Source organism: Hyperoodon ampullatus (assembly GCF_949752795.1).
Source record: "Hyperoodon ampullatus genome assembly, chromosome: 3".
Lineage (NCBI taxonomy): Eukaryota > Metazoa > Chordata > Mammalia > Artiodactyla > Ziphiidae > Hyperoodon > Hyperoodon ampullatus.
In genome coordinates, this window is record NC_136916.1 from 142,067,346 (window position 1) to 142,090,122 (window position 22,777).

Consider the following 22,777-nt stretch of genomic DNA (forward strand, 5'->3'; position numbering starts at 1 on the left):
TCCCTCAAGCATTTATTCCAACTGATTCAAGAAAACCCTGCGATTTAAAATTTTAATTCGGTCAGCATTTCAAGAAACAGTTGTTATGGTACATAATGATGCACTTAGTGGGATACAGGCAGGGACTAGCTACATAATTTGTGGGCCCAGAGCAAAACAAAAACGTACTGCTCCTTGTTCAAAAGTACTAAGAATTTCAAGACAGCAACAGCAAAGCATTAAACCATGAACAACATCCTTCTAAGCACAGGGCCCGCTGCCCTCCACGAGTTGCTTGCCTACCAAGCTGGCTCTGGATGCAGAAGTCAGAGCAGTACAGCCCTTTTTTAAGGTTTTTGAGTTATAGGTTGGACAGGATGGGATGGGGCAATTTATTGTATGGTAATGTGTATCTGATAAAATTCCTGGTAGAAATAAACTCTCTAAAGTTTTATTTGCTATAGACTCTGAGAGAGAAATGTAAGCATTTTGACATATTCAAGGAACTTGTTTGGAAAATAGTTCTTTGTATTAGAGCTGAGATTCAAGGCCTCGTGAATTTTATTTCAGTTAAGAACCTAACATTTTTTCATGGGTTGGTTTTGTATCATGTCCAATTTGTCTTCAGCTTTTAAAACACAATAACAAAAGGTCACTTTTAAGGACAGGCTGGATGATTTGCATAATTTGCATGATAATTACAGTACCTTTCAACTAAATATAACCACAAATGTGAAGTACAAATTACTAATGAGCCATCTCCAGCAGTACATATGTTTATGGAGATACTTGAATAGTACATCTCTTAGCAACCACTGACTACTTTTCAGACTTGCAGAGTGGTTGAAAGCAGTCTTTAGAGATATGCTACTAAACTCTTACCACGACAATTCACCCAGTGACATAATTCAAGGTTTGGCAATTCATTTTTGGTCTTGGGGGAGGGAAGTGTCATAAGGAAACCATTTTCCCAACCACCCTAATGCAGATGAAAATTATCTTTACTGGGAATAGACAAGGCTGTTTCCAAAGCCTAGGCAAGCCAACACACTTATAGCTAAGTTACCTAAGTCTAAAATCAACAACATTACCATGGACACAAGGGCACTATTTAATCAATCGACTATCTTTGATAAGTCTCTGACAGCTTCCTTATGTAAAGACTTAAGTACATAAGAAATGCTAAAGGTTATGTAAATCTAGATTTAACAAAAATTACTACGAAATTTAAACAAACTAGTCCATTCTGAAATAAAAAAGAGCAAACCCTTCAAAGGTACAAGTCACTGACGATTTTGACTGGCCCATACAAAAATCTAGATTTCCAGGTTCTCTTAAAAAATCAGAAGAATCTAGCAACACTTGGCCCACTTAGCAATCAGCCAACAGTTAACAGAAACAGATTGGTAGCAGGGTCCGAGCTCTCTAGGTCACCACTGTTTCCATCAACTCCTTTCTGTTACACCCAGACTACTTCATTATGTATCACTTGTCTGGCCTCTGTAAAGATTTGAATGCGCTTTCCCTGGTTCTTACACACTAAAAAGTACATGCTCCTGGCACTAATTAAACATTTACTTCTAACACTGATTGGAAGAAATCAGTTGGTGAAGTGGAACTGATGAGAATTCAAGGACAAGAGACCATATTTAACATCTTTAAAAATCCCAACAGCCCACGAAGAACCATATAAGCAGAGTCCAAAGGGTTTTTTGATTTTTTAGAATGATAAAAGTTAGATTTCAAAAAATTGATAACATGCTAGGTAAGACATGACAGACTAACATCACGTAACTTCCTGCATTGAGGCTGTTCTAGAAAATAATGGTAAAAAAAGTTTTAAACACAAGAACTGATCCTAATAAAAATAGTAGTGACAGCAGCAGTGTAACATTTACTGAACAGTTACTATTATCAGGCATTATTCTTAGTGCTTATATGGTTTTTGTTTTTGTTTTTTTTGCGGTACGTGGGCCTCTCACTGTTGTGGCCTCTCCCGTTGCAGAGCACAGGCTCCGGACGCGCAGGCTCAGCGGTCATGGCTCACGGGCCCAGCCACTCCGCGGCATGTGGGATCTTCCCGGACCGGGGCACGAACCCGTGTCCCCTGCATCGGCAGGCGGACTCTCAACCACTGCGCCACTAGGGGAGCCCAGTGCTTACATATGTATACACTTATTAAATCTGCACAAGAACCTTACAACATAATTACTATCATATAATGGATATTTTGCATCTACTTTCCAGATGAGGAAACTGAGGCATACAGCAGTTATATAACTTGCCCAAGGTCATGCACTAAACAATGGTAGAGTCTGAATCCAAACCAGTCTATACACTTAACCACTAATCTATATTGCTTCCTGCTGAGGAATTAAAACGAGAGGTATTGAAAGAGGCCCTTGAGGCAACACAGGAAGCTTGCCATGGAGCTTCAGACTTTAAAAGGACATGCACAAATGATAAAAGGAAGGAAATACAAAAAAAAAATGTTAAGTATAAAAGAATGGCATAGTCTTATAAAAAATAGTCTTAGGAAGATTAATGAACAGAATCAGCTGAGTTTTACAAAAAATGCAAGGCAACAAAATGAGAATGTAGCTGTAATTGAAATATTTTGACTATTCTTATTGATTATAACATACATGTTCACTATTTTTTAAATGCAAAAAATAGAAATTAGAAAGTAAAGATCATCACACATAATCTTACACCCCACCAGACAATTAATAAAAACGTGGTGTATCTCCTTCCAAAATTTTTAGTGCAGAAACAAACATTCCTTTTCCCTAAAATAACAGACTCAGGTTCAAAATATCATACTGCTCCATAATGTGCATGTTTCACTTAAAAACAGATCATGTGTAGCTCTATCTCATTCTTTTTATAGACTGATGAATATTTCATCATATGAATGTCCACAGTTTATTCAACCAACCCCTACTGAAGAACTTTTAAATTGTTTCCAATTTTCTAATAATCATTAACAATGATACATTCAATATCCTTGTACATATTGCTTCGTGTACACATCTACTTCTCATGGAATTGCTCAGTCACAATCTGAGTCAATAGAATTCTATCAGATCTCCTCTTCAGAGCATTATACCAATTTAATATATATCTATGTAGGTAGGTATCTATCGTATCTATTTATTCATATATTTTTTATGATTTTTATAGCATACTAAAAAGGGTCTTTTCCACCCAAGCCTCTACTATGTTCCAGTCTCCTGTACCCATACCATGCTGTTTTAATTAATGTACCTTTACAGTATGTTTTAATGTCTAATAAAGTATCACTAGTTTTCTTTTTCAAAAACTTTTTATTTCATGAACTCTGAAATTTTCAAATAGAAAAAATACTGAAATTTTAATTTATAGAATTAATAGAATTTAATAGAATTACACTAAATGTACAGATTAATTTGGAGAGCCTATGGGCATTTTTATGATGGCAAGTCTTCCCACCTAGGATTACGTTACATTTCTGCATTTATTTAAGACTTCTTTGCAAAATTTTTATTGTAAGTTTCACATAAATTTTAAAATTTTGTTTCAAAAGGTGGAAGTTTTAAAACTAATATTGGAATCAAGAAAAATAAGACATCCTACCAATGTGGACAGGTAATATAATATGAGGATGTGAAAAGAGGAATTGATATTTAATAAGCAACTATTAGGCCCCATATATGCTACCAGCAGACATTTATACAAGTCATTTTATAATCATAACAGCCTATTTTTTGGTAACTTGTAAGAAAGACGACTGTTATTGTCATTTTACAGAAGAAAACACTGAGGCTCAGAATAGTCAATTATCTGCCCAAGTTTTCAGGACCTGTTTAAGACTGAAGGTAGGCAGCCTGTGTTTGTATCCATAGTGCCAATTCAATTAAGAAGATTTAACAGTTGTCAGTTTGGGGGTATAACTTATTTTACTGAACAGTATCTCACTTATTCTGTTATCCCCATGTCATGAATGAGGAAACTCATGCTTGGTAGCAAGTGTATTAACTTGCCAAAAGTCACATTGCAAGTAAGCAGAAAAGCCAGGGTTTGAATGCAGTTTCTTCTTATCGCACAGCTCATATTCTTAGCTCCTAAAATATACTTAGAGTACATAGGGGAGTAAGGATTCCAATCCAGAGCCTTCTAAGTTTCTCTTCACTACATCCTGTTAAAATAGCCCAATAATTTTTTTTTTTTTTTTTGCAGTACGCGGGCCTCTCACTGTTGTGGCCTCTCCCATCGTGGAGCACGGGCTCCGGACGCGCAGGCTCAGTGGCCATGGCTCACGGGCCCAGCCGCTCGCGGCACGTGGGATCTTCCTGGACCGGGGCACGAACCCGCATCCCCTGCATCGGCAGGCGGACTCTCGACCACTGGGCCACCAGGGAAGCCCAAAATAGCCCAATTCTTATTTTGCTTTTGGGGATGCAGGAATCAGAGTCAGAACAGACTCTAAAGGATACAGCTAGCTGCTACAGAAAATAAGTGTAAATCTTGTGGCTAGAATAAATTATGTCTTACTAAATAAAAGAGTTCTGAGTTGAAAACTCTTTTTGAGATCTTTGAGAATCCACAGAGAATAAGAAATCTGCTCAAAGAAAAGGAATAAGGTGAATGTCTTCCTGATTTGCAAAAGGGAAAAGTATGAGGGTTCCCATGGCACAAGAAAACCAGGCTAGGACCAGGTAGCACCCTGGGAGTCCCTGCGGTAGAGAAAAAAGAGGGAAAACTGAGGGTGTGCAAAATGAATGAGCTGACTAGACGGTACAGACATACGAAGGACCTGCCAGCTCAAGGACAGTTAAGGCATGGTGTTCAGAGGAAAAGGACGGTAGGGTGGGATGGGGGATAACAGGATAGAATCTCAGCAATGATGCTCAACCTCCAAAAGGCTCACCCATTGCCATCAGGTCTCAAGTCAGGACCAAAGCTCTTGAAGAAGGAAGCTTAGGAGAAGCAGGCAGGGGATTGAGTCCCCACTCCTAGAAGGTGTTGGGGCAAACTTAGGGAAGGAAAAGGAATAGGAGGCCAACTTTACAGGTTAAGAACATGAATGAACAGGGTAATTTGGAAGATGGCAGCTGATACGCAACCAGAGCTTATCCCCAACATGAAAATATAGTGCACTGGTTAGTCACATGATTACATTCAAGTACCACTCAGTGGTGAGGTTAATTCCACCAATACCCTGACTGACCCTTTCATAACTGATGCAGGCACTGAGGTGAGCCCTGGTCTAAAGGCTGAGTTCATCAACAGATCCAGCAAAGGGAAGATAAAGAAGGCAAAAAAATTGAAAAAATGAGGCAGGGACTGAAAACATAAAGCATAAGTAGATGAGCTTCACTATTTATACTTTATTACTTGTCTCTCACAAAACTTGGGGACAGATGATCAATGCCATGATTTTCAAGTACGTAGGGCAACATTACCAGTAAACCAATAGTAGCCCCCAGAAGTTCACTAATGCCCCGTGGCAGACGAATGGCGTTCCTTTTTATTTCTTTTTATTTATTATTATTATTCTTTTTCGCCGTGCCCGCAGCTTGAGGGATCTTAGTTCCCTGACCAGGGATCGAACCAAGGCCCTTGGCAGTGAGAGTGCAGAGTCCTAACCACTGGAGAGCCAGGGAATTCTGGCATTCCTTTTATGATAAAGTTCCAAGGCCCATGGAGGAGGGGAATGCTGTAAACATGAAGTCCTGGCTTCTACCATCACATCTGATGAAGTCTCTACACTCTCCTTATAAACAAAAATTTTAAATGCGAGGATGAGGACATCCTAGGGTCAATTTCTTTTTCTTTTTTTTAAAGATACTTTAAAAAAAATAAATTTATTTAATTTTTGGCTGCGTTGGGTCTTCGTTGCTGCGCATAGGCTTTCTCTAGTTGCTGTGAGCGGGGGTGGGGGAAGCTATTCTTCATTGTGCTGCACGGGCCTCTCATTGTGGTGGCTTCTCTTGTTGCGGAGCACGGGCTCTAGGTGTGCAGGCTTCAGTAGTTGTGGCACGTGCGCTCAGCAGTTGTGGCTTGTGGACTCCAGGGTGCAGGCTCAGTAGTTGTGGTGCATGGGCTTAGTTGCTCCGTAGCATGTGAGATCCTCCTGGACCAGGGCTCGAACCTGTGTCCCCTGCATTGGCAGGCGGATTCTTAACCACTGTGCCACCAGGGAAGCCCCCATCCTAGGGTAAATTTCTAACCGGCTCAAGGAGGGAATCCAAACACTGTTATTAGTGAATCTGTCCTAAAATAAAGGGAAGTTGCTAAAGGCATGCCACAGGCCTCTATCCTGAGTCCTGGCTAGTTTAACAATTTTAATCAATGGCTTCCATGAGACCAATCGCTAGTAATCACAGATGTGATTGGAAGGCACAGTGAATAAGGTGGATGACAGAAGCAAGATCCAGAAAGACGTCAGAAGGTTGGGGAGATAAGATATTCCATAGGAATACATGTCAGATCCTACACCTAGATAAAAAAGAAAACTGTAAAATGAACAAGGAAAACGAAAACGGGTTTATGACAACATGTGTAAAACTAAATTAGAAGTCAGTTAAGATCACAAGCTTATTAACCTAAGTTAGCAGTGTCATGGAACAGCAAGAAGAGCTAATGAGACTTCCCCTTTAAGAACCCTAGCATCCAGACAAGCGAATGGAGACCCCCAACTCTAAGCTGCATTGGATTGACCAGGCTCAGGGCACTGTGTTCAGACATAGATGTCATCCTTGAAGACAAATGGACACATGTTGAAGACCAAAAACTGACAAATGAGACAGGGTTGACAGAACGAAGGGCTCAGTCTCGAGCAGAGAACACACACTGACAGCTGGTAGGCTAGATCCAGAAGGCAGATGGCTTTAATTCATTCTGAACAGGATTTTAAAACTATCAGAAAATTTCACAAAAAAAACTGAATTTGGGAGAAAAAAATTTCTCTTGGAAAAAAAAAAAAAAGTCTGGCAATACTGAAGAAAGAGGTATAGTCAAAGCTCCCTTCAGTAGGAGCTGGTCTGCCTCCTATTGTCTGACATCTGGCCACCAGACTATTATAAAGGAGCCTATAGGCATTTGAGTTGTAACTGCTGTTTTAGAGAAAAAGAGGCAAGAGGTAAATACAAAAGCTGTGTTCTAAGACCTGAAAGGTTATGCCTGGGCTAGTGATATACTAAGGGACTCTTCTGAAGAAATAAGGCCAAAAGCTATCAGGTATAGGGAGATTCAACATAAAAAATAACTTTCTGACAAAAATGGAACAATCTACCTGAGTATGTGGCCCTTCCTCACTGAAAAAGGGCAAGGAGAGGTCACCCCTCATCAGGGTCTCAAAGAAAACTGATTCACAGCGTAAAGAACTAGAAGAGACAACCCAAAATGTCCCTTCCAAGTCTGGGTTTCTCTGTTGTTTTAATTTTAGGAGCTTTATCAGTACCCATCAACCACGGAGAGCACACTGACTGGGCCCTTTGCAGGATTTACTGTTTCCATGTCAACTAAACACAGTATCTACTGTTGAATCATTATCTGATCCTCTCCGGCACTTTAATTTACCATAAATGTAAGAGAACCTTGTTTTTCGTCAGTGTTGAGAGACGGGGGCTACTCCTGCGTTGGAGTCATTCCAAGTTATGGCAAAGGGAATCACAAGGAGGCATCATGGTTTAATGGACAGAAAACCAGAATAGAAAATGTGCTGGGGAAACCTGGATAACTTTTCTAGACCTCAGATTTATTCATCTATAAAATGGGCACAAAACTTAGCCATGTCTCCTCTAGATCGCTGTATAAATCAAATTAAATAATGCATGTAAAGGTGCTCTGACAACTATACAGTGCTACAGAAATGCAAGGACTTTCCAATACAAACACAGACCTGTTATGTCTTGCTTTTGTTTTGCCTGAAATGCATTTTACCTACTTGGGATAAGGGTCTGGATCAATCTGGATCTGGATCAATTTCCCAGTGATCCATGAATCTACCTATTTATCTACTACCTCTCTAGCTATATATCAAATCTCACTTTTCCAAGGCTTCTCAACCTAGTATGTCCAGAATTCTAAATGTATTAATTTAAGGAATGAGGTCATCACTGAGGTTATCAACCTTTATCCAAGTAAGGCATAGGAGATCAATTTTCTCCAAAGTAATGCTTTAAATTTGAAGTTCTGCATATTGGCTCACTAGGAGATATTTATTCTTTTCCACATAAGGCATCTCATTAATCACTTAGAAAGGAGTTACAACAATCCATACATCAGTTGGCTCAAGTAGGCATTTTCTTTTTTTTTTTTTTTTTTTGCAGTACGCAGGTCTCTCACTGTTGTGGCCTCTCCCGTTGCGGGGCACAGGCTCCAGACGCGCAGGCTCAGCGGCCATGGCTCACGGGCCCAGCCGCTCCGCGGCATGTGGGATCCTCCCGGCTCGGAGCACGAACTCGCGTCCCCTGCATCGGCAGGCGGACTCTCAACCACTGTGCCACCAGGGAAGCCCTCAAGTATGCATTTTTATAGATGAATGTTAACAAGAGCAAGGAGATACTACTTAAATATTCAGGGCCATGAAAGTACCCAATTCCAGGGTAAAAATATATGATTTACAGTTATAAAATGTAAAATGACAAATCAAGAAAAGTACGTAGGTATCCTGAAAAGTTCCAAACAGATAGATGAGAGTTAATTTCTTCAAGGGAATCTTAAGGTGTTAAACTGTGCTACTTCCTAGTTGTGAAAGCTCACCAGTACCCTGACTTTGATTATTTATTAAAGCTTACCTATGCTCTAGACCATGCCTACTCAGTTTTAACAGATGTATGAAATAGTTTAAAATCCTTAAGCAAATAAAAGTTTTCAAGCTTACATAAAGATTCACACAAACTAGGGTTACACAAATGAAATTCCTTTATAATTAAACTTTAAGAAAGAAAACTGCAGGGATTTAGGCATTAGCATTCCTTGTTGTTTAAAATGTAATTAATTTCCAGCACAATAAATTAAAGAGGTATCTATTACTTTTAATGGGCAATAATGGAAACTAACTTATGTGTATATATTTGTTTACAGGGTGATATAACTGTCACTGTAAGATTTTGTAACAAACATCAAGAGAAAATGAGATAAAGTGTTATCAACTGAAAAACAAATACATGCAACCACAATAATGTGCTTACCTGTAATACAAATTTCTGATCTATGTATTTTTTGGCAATGCTGGGTTGGAATTCTTGGCTTTCCAAAAATCGTATGAAAAACTCATATACAAGCTGCAACAAATAGGTTATTGTTAATTTCAAAATATAATTCACTGAGAATAGTATCAAAAACTTTAAAAAGCTCTAATACTAAAATTGACAAGGGGTTTAGTAGGTTTTAATATCATTCAACTGGCAGTGCCAGGCTTTCTTGTAGCTCACAGCTGCTGTTATGATTTTTGACTTTTTAAATTTAAAATCTGGAAACACAGCCAAAGAGAGCAAATAAAAATCTCCCATAATCTCACCATTAAGAGTTAACCACTGTTAACACTTTAATGTATAAAACTCCCAATTTTTCTCTATACTTCTAAAATATACCAATGTACTATAAATAAATATATATATATAAATAATATAGCTTTAAAACTACTTTTACCATCTAAACAATATACTGTGGACAATTTATGCCAACAATATCTAAGCCATCATTCTCAAGCTACAAGCAGTCTATTATACATATTTATAATGAATAATTCCAATACTCATAATTAATTTAACCAATATCCTATGCTTAGACACTTAAGTAGTTTTTAAATTACTTCTCTATTAAATTATGCCAGAATGTACATTATATAACATGCATCAGTGTGCACGTGTTCAATTATTTCATGAGGAAATATTTCTAAAAGTAGAATTCTTAGATCAAAAGATATCCAAACATGTCAGGATTTTCAACATTCATTACCAATTTCCTTTTAGAGAGTTTACGGCAATTTACACTCCTCTAAGCAATATATGATGGTGTATCAGGATATTCTCATCTGCAAAGAGTAAGAATACTCTCATCTGCAGAGTCAACCTCAAATAACCGTTTTGATAAACCGTGGGGGATCACTGTTTACGCTCTTTGCAAAATAAATCTATGTTAAAGTATACATTAAATCCTGGTGTAGTATACAACAGTACATCAAAACCAGGACTTTCAAGAGACAGGTAGACACTGGGTTGAAAGCCTAGCTCTACCCCTTACTAACTGTGTGACCCTAGGCAAGTTAATTTCTCTAAAAGTCTGTTGCTTCAACTGTATAATGGGGATGATAATCCCTGAGATTAAATGTGATTTTTTATAAATATATTGCCCTCTGCACAGTGATTAACACATATCACCACTGTCATTACTGTCATTATTGCCTAAAACAGTATTCTCAAACTTTTTAGTCTCACTCCTTTACACTGAAAAATTACTGAAGACTCAAAAAAGCTTTCTGTTTACATGAGATATATATATGAAAGTAGAAATAAAAATTGAGAAAATTTAATATTTTTATTATTTTAGAACAATAAAATATATCACATGTTAACATAACTAACATATTTTTGTGAAAAACAAATTTATTTTCCAAAAAAGTTACTAGGAAGAGAAGCACTGTTTTTTTATTTTTGTAAATCTCTTTAACAGCATATGAAAAGACAGAATCTTATCTGTCTCCATGTTCAAGCTGTCGTAATATACTGTTTTGGTTAAAGTATATAAAGAAAATCAAGCTTCACACAAATCTACTAGTATGAAAAAGGGAGAGTATGTTCTTAGTTTTTTACATAATTGTGGATACTTTTCTTTGATACTACACCAGAACTTGACAGTCATTTCTTGAAGAAAAGTTGCAGTTGTAGAATCTGAAACTGTATCAATGAATTTTTCATACCATTAAACTAAATTCCAATCATTTATCTTGCACTTTGGATGATCTTTACCCATGCATGACTGCCTAACATCATTCATTGGCCAACTGGAAAATATTGGTTCACTGAGTTATGGAGATTTTTCAAATGTTGACACATTTCATTACATAGTATCAATAAAAGTCACATTCCTTAATATCTCCAACTTTATTTAAAAAAAAGGCTTTAAGCTTTGGGGAGCTGTAAAGCTCAAGGTAACAGATAAAGGAAAGATAAGGTTTTCCAAAATTCTAATTCTAAATTTTTCTTCAATGCTTTAATTTTATCAGTAGTAAAACAACTGTTTGTTTGTTTTAGAGAAAACATCCACCAAATACCCAAGTCAGAACAACCATAGTTTGTCAGGTAGTATTTCAAGTAAAAATGACACTTCATGAAAAAACAGCTAGTTTAGCTTGCAGCTCAATCACACAAATGTTTTAGCACAAGACAACTATTCAGTATACAGCAGATGTGCTTTATGCATACTTCCCATTTCATCATGAAGAATATTATCTTTAATGTGTACTCAAAGGTCAAGATTTAATAAAATTAATATTTTTTGCTGCTTCTTCAAGGACATTCTTGATTGAAACTGGCTTTTTTTTTTTTAATTGTAAGTGCATGGCAGTGAAGAATATGACTACTAGACCAGTTGGGCACAACTGCCTTATTTGTGCTGACACAACAGCAATTTCAACCACCACTGCTTTTACAAATATTAATGCAAATGTCAACACAGTGAAAGGGGCAAATAATACAGTATTATTATAAAACTACTTTTGACCTTGCAGGCCACTGACAATTAGGTCTCAGGCCCCCCCTAAGGGTTTACAGATAACACTAACCTAAATGTGTCACATAGTGACCTTGTGACTTCAGACTCTAACACTTAGTATTAGGTATTCACATTAGGATTTTACTTCTTTATAAAACTGTATTTTTCTCTCTGGAACTCTGAATTCAGAAGAAACTTCTTTCCCAGTGATCTGAACGTTGCCAAGTTGTACTTCTAGTCATAATAATGCCTGAGTTCAAACACCCCCTAGAAGAAGTGTTCTTTTTCCAATACACTAATCTTTCAACTCTTGGTTTTACAAACAGAACATCAGCCTTGTTCAAATAACCCATAAAAAGGGGTTTCATCTCTCTTTTGATTCCCACAAAGTGGAGAGATTCTTATCTTCCAGGCCTGACTTGTGGGCAAGCAGGGCTTTCCGGTGGGATTGGCAAAATGTCCTCTCCCCTCTGGTCCCTTGAAAGCAGTTACGGTTTTAAAAATTTGATGGAAACACTTCAGACATATTAATTAATATGCATAAGTGTTCTCTACTTTAAGAGACAGATTTTACCTCAGAATCAAAAATCTCCCTTGAGTTTCTAAAGGGAAAGACTAGGGACTGAGGAGGATAAATTACTTTTCAAGGTGACATAAATGAATTCTTCAAGGAACATGAGTAAAAAGACTTTAGTATTCTGGTTTTTCAGTCTCCAGCGTAAAGCATTAAAAACAATCCCTTAATTGTAAATGGAAGTCCTACAAAATCGTATTCTACTAGAAAAATAGACCCAATTTCAAAAAATACGCAAAAAATAACCATGGTAACCATGGGATACCAGTTTAAAAGATACCAACGCAGATAATAGAAAAGACCAAATGACACACATACAGTAGACCTTTTGACATACGTGAACTAAAAATTTGTAGATTTAATACTTTTTCTTATTTTTAAATATCCTCAAAGATCCATGATTTGTTGTAATGAGTAATTCTATACGAGCCACAATTAAAATCAGAGTGTGCAGGAGCAGACAGTTAGTGAGGCAATGAGCCTAGCCAACCACCCAACAACCATAATGTGATTTTGTTGTTCTCTACTATTGTCAGAGATTTGGTAATAAACACCGTGCTTCCTTGAAAAATGTGGGCCAGAATCAGCAGCACACTGCTAATGCTGGAGTTAAGAAAAAGTGAAAAGTGCTGTTTGGGTCTGGAAAAATCGATTCTTGGATCAATCATAAAGTAAAATGTTGAATTTAGTGATGGGTCACCACGACATGAATGACCTATCACAAACAGAAAAGAAGTTTTCTTAAACATTCAACGAGGGCTCTTGCCAGTACTAAAACCACTTATTAGTGAAAATGGAAAGGTGACTGATTTGTGGAGTCAGAATATACAAAGAAAACACAGAATTCGTGAGACAAGTCAGGAGCCAGTACAAATACTTCCATAAAGCAAAAGACAGTGCCTTCTGACTTGGCCTTTGCTATGAATGAAGGTTGATTTGTGAATTTTAAGAGTAGATTTCTTTTTTTTTAATTAATTTTAATTTTATTGGAGTATAGTTGATTTATAATGTTATGTTAGTTTCAGGTGTACAGCAAAGTGATTGTTATACATATACATATATTCATTCTTTTCTCTTACAGGCTTCTTTACCTGATCCAGCCTATGTCATGTTTCCCCCTGAGCTAAAGAAGGGGAGAGAGGACTACAGGCTGAAACAAGATGTCAACACAGATGAAACCAGCCTGTTTTGGAATACAGTTTGTGACTTTAGATCCATTAAGGGTACAGGTCTCATCATCACTCCTCACTGTTGCTTTGGTTTTAAGCGTTGCAGATGAACTAATGGTTAATGTTCCTGTAGTAAAGACACAGTGCAAGCTCAAGATTTTTGGTGGCAGAATTCTGCTTAATAGCTTTAGAAATTAATTTAGACCTTTTTTTTTTTTTGTGTGTGTGTGTGTGGTACGCGGGCCTCTCACTGTTGTGACCTCTCCCATTGCGGAGCACAGGCTCCGGACACGCAGGCTCAGCGGCCATGGCTCACGGGCCCAGCCGCTCCGCAGCATGTGGGATCTTCCCGGACCGGGGCACGAACCCGTGTCCCCTGCATTGGCAGGCGGACTCTCAACCACTGCGCCACCAGGGAAACCCCAGACCCATATTTTATAGAGTCATTAAGCTTAGGAAGGATTAACTGAAATATTGAGTTAAATATTGAGTATGATAAAGTTTATCATACTTTAGGGGAAATTTATATCTATGGCGATCATGATTTAGAATATTCAAAAAGCTCCTGCAAATGGCAAGAATGGTCTACTCTCTCTTCTTCGAGATGTAGACAAGACAACAAGTTGAATCTTTGAAGACATATCCTTCCATCTTTTCAACCACAAGATGCAGGACTTTTCTGAGAAAAGTATCTTTTTTGTTTGCTTTGTTTTTTACATTTCTTCCAGACTATACTGCACTTCTGTGAACTGGTGCCAAGCATCAAGAATAAGACATGACAAAAAGTCCATCCATTCAAAACAGTAATTCCATTTTTTGTTTTCTTTTTGGACTTTCTGTCACAATCTGGGATACACCATGAAAAGCACAAGTAGTTTTGCAAAGTTCTTAGATTACAGATAGTATGTCTGGTACCTTATAAAAAAATCAAGCATCTAAGATAGTAAATCAACTACAATGTTTTAACTAATTTACTCTGTATTTTGGCATTGGTAGCAGGAATACATATGTATAACATGCCTAGGTTAAGAGTTGAGAAAACACAGCCCCTGAAAGCTCTCCACATAACTAGGGGAAAGAGCATTACATGTATATGTGCAGCAACCTTGAGCTGCCAAAGCAGGACAGGGAAAGCTGCAAATTTATGTCAATAATTCTGAAGTGGGGAAAAAAATAAACCCTTAGAATATCTCTAGGCCTTATCTCCTGCTGCATAGTTTCCTGCCCTTCAGAAAGTCAACTAGTAACCGTGAACACACTTCTACAAAGATGCAGTGACTTCTGCCTTAGGGTGAAAATGGACAAGGTCATATTCCTTCTCTACCCTCCCTTCCCTCCTCACTAGCTGTCACCCAGCCTCTGAGGACATTCTAACTGAATGGAAAAATGGCTTTGAGGTTCACTGCACTCACATTTCCTTGTTCTACTCATTTGAGAAATGCTGGCCTTGAAAGAAGGCAGCCAGGAAAGGAGGATGGAAAGGGGCTGGTATGGAGAAGTAAATACAGTACAAATGGGCCTGGTGCTGGGAAAGGAGATGCAGGGGTGGTCCTAATCTGTCCTGGCACATGAGGATGATTGGAAAACATGGCCTTCTCAGTGCAAGAGTGCAAAATTGGCCTTTGCACAAGATTCTTCTCAGCTATTGCTCTTCCTTACAACACTGTGAAATAGCTATTGCAAGTTGATTTTGCCCTTCCAGGCTAAAGAAACACATTCGTGGTTATCATGAAGACAGGCATTCAAAGTCCCCCGGGTACCTAACTGCTGAAAACGAGGTACGTACTCTGTGACCTAATCACATCTAACTAATATTAATGTGAAAATAGTTCTGTTCTTGTTTGAGCCTCCAGCAGGAAGGATCACAAAGAAGCTCTAATAAAAACTGCTGGCTGAGCATGCAACCCAGGAGGGCCCACCCTAAAGCATTATAATGCTTATTATTTTATTCTTTTGGCATCCTAATTATCAACAGTAAGAAACATAAAAAGCATTCTCTAGCTTTCCAGTAATGTACTCTAATTTGATTTCTTGGTGAATAAGGCCTTCAAGGAATTCCCATGCTAATCAGCTAATGAGTTAATGGATCTTTCTTTTATAACAAATGGTAGTTCAAAGTACCTGTAAGTGTGGCCACGACGCCTCAAGGGTAGGTTCATCTTCTTCTGGATCAAATTCATTGCTGTCACTAGGAGGGAGAGTTCTGAATATATTGCAAGACACCTAAAAATAAACAAGCAGCAGAATTAGCTGGAATGGAATCACCTCCTCAGCAGACTTACACAAGGTCTTTGTGGCCAGCAGAAGGGAACCCAGATGACAGATGACAGGAACACCACCAGACTGGATGGAGAACTCTTTCTATAGGCTTTGAGGCCAGAACCACCTCCAGGAAAAGATGGAAAATAGCCGAGCAGCACCCTCTTGACCAGTACTTGTAGTCTTTATAAGGCCTTCCGCCCCCAGGTCCCTGTGATCTTATGCCTTCTATCAAAGCTTGTGCTTCGTTACTTACCAGTCAAGCGTGCTCCTAATTAATCAGTTTACACTAAAATATAAATAACTGTTAACGGGCTTCATGTATTTCCCTTCTCAGGCTTATTCACGATTTGCAAATTTACAGTTATACTAATAGTAAAATTTCAGGCATCTACAAAAAGCAAATCAGAAAAGATATCTCAGAACCTGAAGTTCTTGAAATCATATCTAATCTGTTCTCAGTTGGTTTACAAAATAGCAACAATGCCCAGGGTAAGATACATCTGTAATACAAATTTCTATAGACCAGGTATTTCTTTACCATGGGAAATTTCCAGATTAAATCCTGGATGCTCAAAGAACGGCCATGAGTTGATAACTGTTGAAACTGGGCTATGAAGAGACGAGGATTCATTATACTATTCTACTATTTCTGTACATATTCCAAGATTTCTATAGTAAAATGCTTATTTTTAAAATGCTATTGCTACTATTTTGCAGTAACCTACCCAGGGTTCCTTCCAATTTCTATTCTGTTTCTTGTTCTATTATTTATCTATCCTCTCCTAATGACCCAAATGTATCCTCAGATCTAAAAAATAAAACAGGGGTGGGGAGGGACTTCCCTGGTGGTCCAGTCGTTAGGACTCTGAGCTTTCACTGCGGAGGGCCCGGGTTCAATCCCTGGTTGGGGAACTAAGATCCTGCAAGCCGCCGCTGCGGGCCAGAAAAAAAAAAGGAGGGACGGGCGAGAGATTGCACCAGAAGCCTTTACTGGGCTTTCGGTATAAAGTAGAAAATACAAAGCTATGATATGTTGCTCTGAAAGAGGGAGAAAGAAAGGCTTCTGGAGGCCCATATAATCTGAATGTGTTTACTCACTCAACAAATAATTATTAGGTGCCCATTATGTGCACACACTGTCTGGGCACTGGGACAATAGCAATGAACAAAGCAGATAAAAATCTGTGCCTTCCAGGAGTTCATATTCTAGTTAAAGTCATGATTATCCCTATTTTCTAGATATGGAAATTGAACCCAGATGTGTAAGCTCTGGAAAGAAGCTTTCTTTGATTTTATTCTAAGCGCAATGGGAAGCCACCAGTGGATCTAAACAGAGAAGTGACATGGTTTGAATTTTACTTAAAAAAAAAAAAAAATCACTCTGGCAGCTATGTATAGAACAGACAAGAGGAAGGGGACAAGTTAGAAGTCTGTGGAAGTGGCAAGACATGATGATGGCTAGCAGAGAAGACAGAAATAGACTGATTCAAAATATATTCTGGAGGTAGTATTTGCTGCTGGCTTGGATGTATGGGGTGAACGAAAGGAAAGATTCGAGGATGAGTCACAGATATAAGGTCATTTACCAAAGATGGAGATGACTGGGAAAGGGAAGTTTTCTTTGTTTCCTGGCCTTGGTGGGGAGATCCAGAGATCCAGTTAGAAATATGTTAAAGGAGCAATATCCAGGAGCCAATCAGACACATGAATCTGTACCTCAGAGCTGGATAGGTCAGGACTGGAGACATACAGGGACTCATCAGCATGTAGATGATATTTAAAGCCATGGGACTAAGGGATCTCCTTGGAAAGGAATGAATAGAAAGAAGGGAAAGACCCTGAGGTATCCAACATTTAGAAACCAGGCAGGAAAAAAAAAAAAAAGGCCAAGAAAGGCAAATGAAAAGGAGTAGGAGGTAGGAGAAAAAAACAGTAGAGTTTGGGGGTCTTAGGAGCTAGGAGAGAAGAGTGTCTTAAGAAGGAAAAAGAGGACAACAGCAGCAAATGTTGTTCTGAGGTAGACTAAGATGAGCATAGAGCAGCACTGAAGTGGGTACTATCATTCCCCAATTTACCGCTGAGGAACTAGAAGCATGGATGTTGAGATCTGAGGTTACCAGTAGTAACCAGCAGTTATGACTGAACCCAGGCTGTCAGGCTCCACTATAGTGTTCTAGAAAAGTGGGCAGACTACCTCTTTTGCTCTCCTTTAGCTTAGATGACTGAAAAAAAATTATCATATTAGAATATTTTTTCTATGGCTAATTACAGCATGCACAGTTATATTATTTTACTTTTGTCCCTGCCAATGATTATTAAAAATTATGTTTACAAAGAAACTGGTGGCTTTTCAAATAACCATCAACCAATGACTTCTCTTCAACCAGCCAGTCATACTGTAATCAAAAGAGCAAAGATCTTTTAATTACTTTTTTCTGAATCTTCATTAAACTATATGTGTATTTCAGAAACTGAGTTGAGTTTTCATCCCAAGTGCATCATTTATACTTACTGTACTCTGTAACAAGTTTTATTTTCCTCTCCCAAGATGTGAAAGTAAACCAAGGAAGGAAGGGAGGCAGGGAGGGAGGGAGGAAGGACAACTATACTTCAATAAAAATTAATAAAAAAGAGAGAGAGAGAGAGAGAAAACAGGAGAGGGAGAGGGAGAGGGTGAGGGGAAGAGAGGAGAGGAGGGGAGAGAGGAGGGGAGGGGAGGGGAGGGGAGGGGAGGAGAGGGGAGGGGAGGAGAGGGGAGGGGAGGAGAGGGGAGGGGAGGAGAGGGGAGGGGAGGAGAGGGGAAGGGAGGGGACGGGAGGGGAGGGGACGGGAGGGGACGGGAGGAGAAGAATGTCTTCTGTAATTAAAAATCTGGGTAAAAGGACACAAACTTCTGTTCCTCTGAACTCTCTGACACATTAACACTCTTATGGTGCCCACCATGGGCTGCAGCAAGTATTTGTTTACATATATGTCTCTTCCCACTTATTAGGAATATGCAATGTCATATTCACATTTGTTTTCTTGGCACATATGGGGCATCCAATAAATGTTCACAAAATAAAGGTTTGGATATATAATAAAACTGTATGTTTTGGTTTTGCTTTAACCAAATTTCAATTTACATTTTTGAGTGATTTAAATAAACCTAGGTTATTTAACCTAAGATGTTTAACTCTGCACAGTGTTCTAAACCTCTCTTTTGGTCAAAGCTTCATCTCTCAATTATCATCACATCAAAAGAATGTTGAATTGTGTAAATAATCCAAACAGCAAATAGTTCTAAAGGCATGTACATCTCACTTAGCCACACACTGCCATTTCTTCAGATCTGCCTTCCTTACAACGCTTTAGTATACTTCTAAACATTTAGTGTACTTCTAAACATTCACCATGAGTAATGAGGAAGCAAGGATCTATTAGGCTGGACAATTAATAGTCAACTCAACTAGTTAAGTAGTTCTCTATCACAAATGGAAAGAATGTCAAAGCAAATCAAGTGTCATGGAAAAGGCCAAGCCTTTGACCCTGCCTAGCACATAACAGGTGCTTAATAAAAATGTCATGAATGAATGAACCATTGCTCTCATCCTTGAGAATCTATCCTAAGAAACTAATCTAAGACAAGACTGAAAAAACTACTTAAAGCAGTCATTTGCAACATTCTCCAAAGAGTGTAAAATTGGAAATAACCTTTATGTCCAACATTAGAGACGTACATCTATTTAGTAGAACACTGTGTAGCACTGAAGATGATTGCTATATTGAAGCACAAAGAAATGTCAGAAATAAAGACTTAGGGGGAAAGATGATGTGACTATAACGGTGTGACTATAATTATAAAGATAAGAATGAAAATGGATAACTAAAGGGAAATTAAGAAAAGCTGTATTAAAGCAAGAGAAATATGGATGAAACTCAGTAGTTGCTGTTTATCCTCCTGGGACACACCGAGTTAGTCCTAAATCCATAAAAAGCATAAGTTATCGACATGCAGTATGTGAGTTATGCTTTTAATTTCAAGATGAAAATGCGCTCTTGAATTTGAACAAGATTATTACCGTCAGGAGAGTTAAAAATCAGTGCCTCTCACAATGCCTAGAGTCTAGCTCGTGAATGAATGGTTGAAGGACTGAATGACTGGACCACTGTAACTATACATTTGAGCTCCAAAGTCATGAGTTTAAAATTGGGTCATCCTTGAATGGGCTGGGGGAAAGGGGCGGGGGAGAGGGGAGACCTCTAAATCCCCTGAATTTTCTGTAACACTTTGTATGTGTGAGCCCAACTGGGGAAAAGATCCAGTTGACTTCACAAGATTTTCAAAAGACTTAGAAGATCTAAAAATAGTTAAAAACCATGGTACAAAATAATAAATTTGCATCCATTAAATCTTCCTTTATCATGGCAGCCACTTCTGATTTATAGCCCAAGTTTTAAATGGATTATTAAGTAGGTAACATTATTAAATAGGTAATGGTAGTTGCATGCTATGAAAATGTATCATGACCAAAAGTAACCACCAGCATCACTCCTCACCACAGAGCAGTATTGTAAAGAGTCTATATAGCTAGAAGAAAATGCATCCAGGTATTTATAAAGTCACAAACTATCTCTATTAATATATTTAAATATATGAGGCTCTAGCCCTAAGCCTTCTATTTTATTCCTTCAAAAACAAATTATAGAAAATAAACAAAAGAAACAACCCAATCAAAAAAGAGCAGAAGACCTAAATAGACATTTCTCCAAAGAAGATATACAGATTGCCAATAAACACATGAAAAGATGCTCAACATCACTAATCATTAGAGAAATGCAAATCAAAACTACAATGAGGTATCATCTCACACCAGTCAGAATGGCCACCATCAAAAAATCTATTAACGATAAATACTGGAGAGGGTGTGGTGAAAAGGGAACCCTCCTACACTGTTGGTGGGAATGTAAATTGGTAGAGCCACTATGTAGAACAGTAAGGAAGTTTCTTAAAAAACTAAAAATAGGGCTTCCCTGGTGACGCAGTGGTTGAGAATTTGCCTGCCAATGCAGGGAACACGGGTTCGAGCCCTGGTCTGGGAGGATCCCACATGCCACGGAGTAGCTGGGCCCGTGAGCCACAACTACTGAGCCTGCGCGTCTGGAGCCTCTGCTCCGCAACAGGAGAAGCCGCGATAGTGAGAGGCCCGCGCACCGCAATGAAGAGTGGCCCCCACTTGCCACAACTAGAGAAAGCCCTTGCACAGAAACGAAGACCCAACACAGCCAAAAATAATAAATAAATAAATTAATTAATTAATTAAAAAAAATAGAACTACCATATGATCCAGCAATCCCACTACTGGGAATATACCCAGAGAAAACCATAATTCAAAAAGAAACATGTGAGGGAGACCTTCAAGATGGCGGAAGAGTAAGACATGGAGATCACCTTCCTCCCCACAAATACATCAGAAATACATCTACACGTGGAACAACTCCTACAGAACATCTACTGAATGCTAGCAGAAGACCTCAAACTTCTCAAAATGCAAGAAACTCCCCACGTACCTGGGTAGGGCAAAAGAAAAAAGAATAAACAGAGACAAAAGAATAGGGACGGGACCTGCACCAGTGGGAGGGAGCTGTGAAGGAGGAAAGGTTTCCACACACTAGAAGCCCCTTCGCGGGCGGAGACTGCGGGTGGCAGAGGGGGGAAGCTTCGGGGTCACGGAGGAGAGCGCAGCAACGGGCACGGAGGGCAAAGCGGAGAGATTCCCACACAGAAGATCGGTGCCGACCAGCACTCACCAGCCCGAGAGGCTTCTCTGCTCACCCGCTGGGGAAGGTGGGGGTTGGCTGCGTGAACACAGTCTGAAGGGGGCTAGTGCGCCACAGCCAGCCGGGAGGGAGTCCGGGAAAAAGTCTGGACCTGCCGAAGAGGCAAGAGACCACTGTTTCAGGGTGCGCGAGAAGAGGGGATTAAGAGCGCTGCTTAAAGGAGCTCCAGAGACGAGCGCGAGTCGCGGCTATCAGCGCGGACCCCAGAGCCGGGCATGAGATGCTAAGGCTGCTGCTGCCGCCACCAAGAAGCCTGTGTGGAAGCACAGGTCACTATCCACACCTCCCCTCCCGCGAACCTGTGCAGCCCGCCACTGCCAAGGTCCCGTAATCCAGGGACAAGTTCCCTGGGAGAACACACGGCATGCCTCAGGCTGTTGCAACGTCATGCCAAACTCTGCCACCGCAGGCTCGCCCCATATCCATACCCCTCCCTTCCCCGGCCTGAGTGAGCCAGAGCCCCCAAATCAGCTGCTCCTTTAACCCCGTCCTGTCTAAGGGAAGAACAGATGCCCTCAGGTAACCTACACGCAGAGGCGGGGCCAAATCCAAAGGTGAACCCCGGGAGCTGTGCAAACAAAGAAGAGAAAGGGAAATCTCTCCCAGCAGCCTCAGGAGCAGCAGATTAAATCTCCACAAACAACTTGATGTTCCCTGCATCTGTGGAATACCTGAATAGACAACGAATCATCCCAAATTGAGGAGGTGGACTTTGGGAGCAATGATATATATATTTTTTTATCCCTTTTTCTCTTTTTTGTGAGTGTGTATGTGTATGCTTCTTTGTGTGATTTTGTCTGTATAGCTTTGCTTTTACCATTTGTCCTAGGGTTCTGTCTGTCCGTTTTTTTTTTGGTTTTGTTTTTGCTTTTAGTAAAGTTTTTAGCACTTCTTATCATTGGTGGATTTGTTTTTTGGTTTGGCTCCTCTCTTCTTTCTTTTTTTTCTCTCTTTTTTTTATTACTTTTAAATTTCTTATTTTTAACAATTATTTTTTATTTTAATAACTTTATTTATTTTTTTCTTTCTTTCTTTCTTTTTTTCTCCCTTTATTTCCGAGCCATGTGCTGACAGGGTCTTGGTGCTCCGGCTGGGTGTCAGGCCTGTGCCTCTGAGGTGGGAGAGCTGAGTCCAGGACGTTGGTCCGCCAGAGACTCCCAGCTCCACGTAATATCAAACAGTGAAAGCTCCCCCAGAGATCTCCATCTCAACGCTACAACCCAGCTCCACTCAATCACCAGCAAGCTACAGTGCTGGACACCCTATGCCA

General features: G+C 39.3%; 1 protein-coding gene across 2 annotated transcripts in view; it reads right to left on the reverse strand.

The window, feature by feature from the left end:
- The window catches only part of PPP2R5E (protein phosphatase 2 regulatory subunit B'epsilon), a gene marked incomplete at its 5' end in the record, with an annotated part of 155,017 nt that overhangs the window by 23,368 nt on the left and 108,872 nt on the right, over positions 1–22,777 (reverse strand). For both annotated transcript variants that reach the window (XM_079698800.1, XM_079698799.1), the window contains 2 exons: positions 9,159–9,251; positions 15,547–15,648. In XM_079698800.1, coding sequence (XP_079554926.1) covers positions 9,159–9,251; positions 15,547–15,648 — 195 coding nt within the window. The remainder of the gene's footprint in view (positions 1–9,158; positions 9,252–15,546; positions 15,649–22,777) is intronic.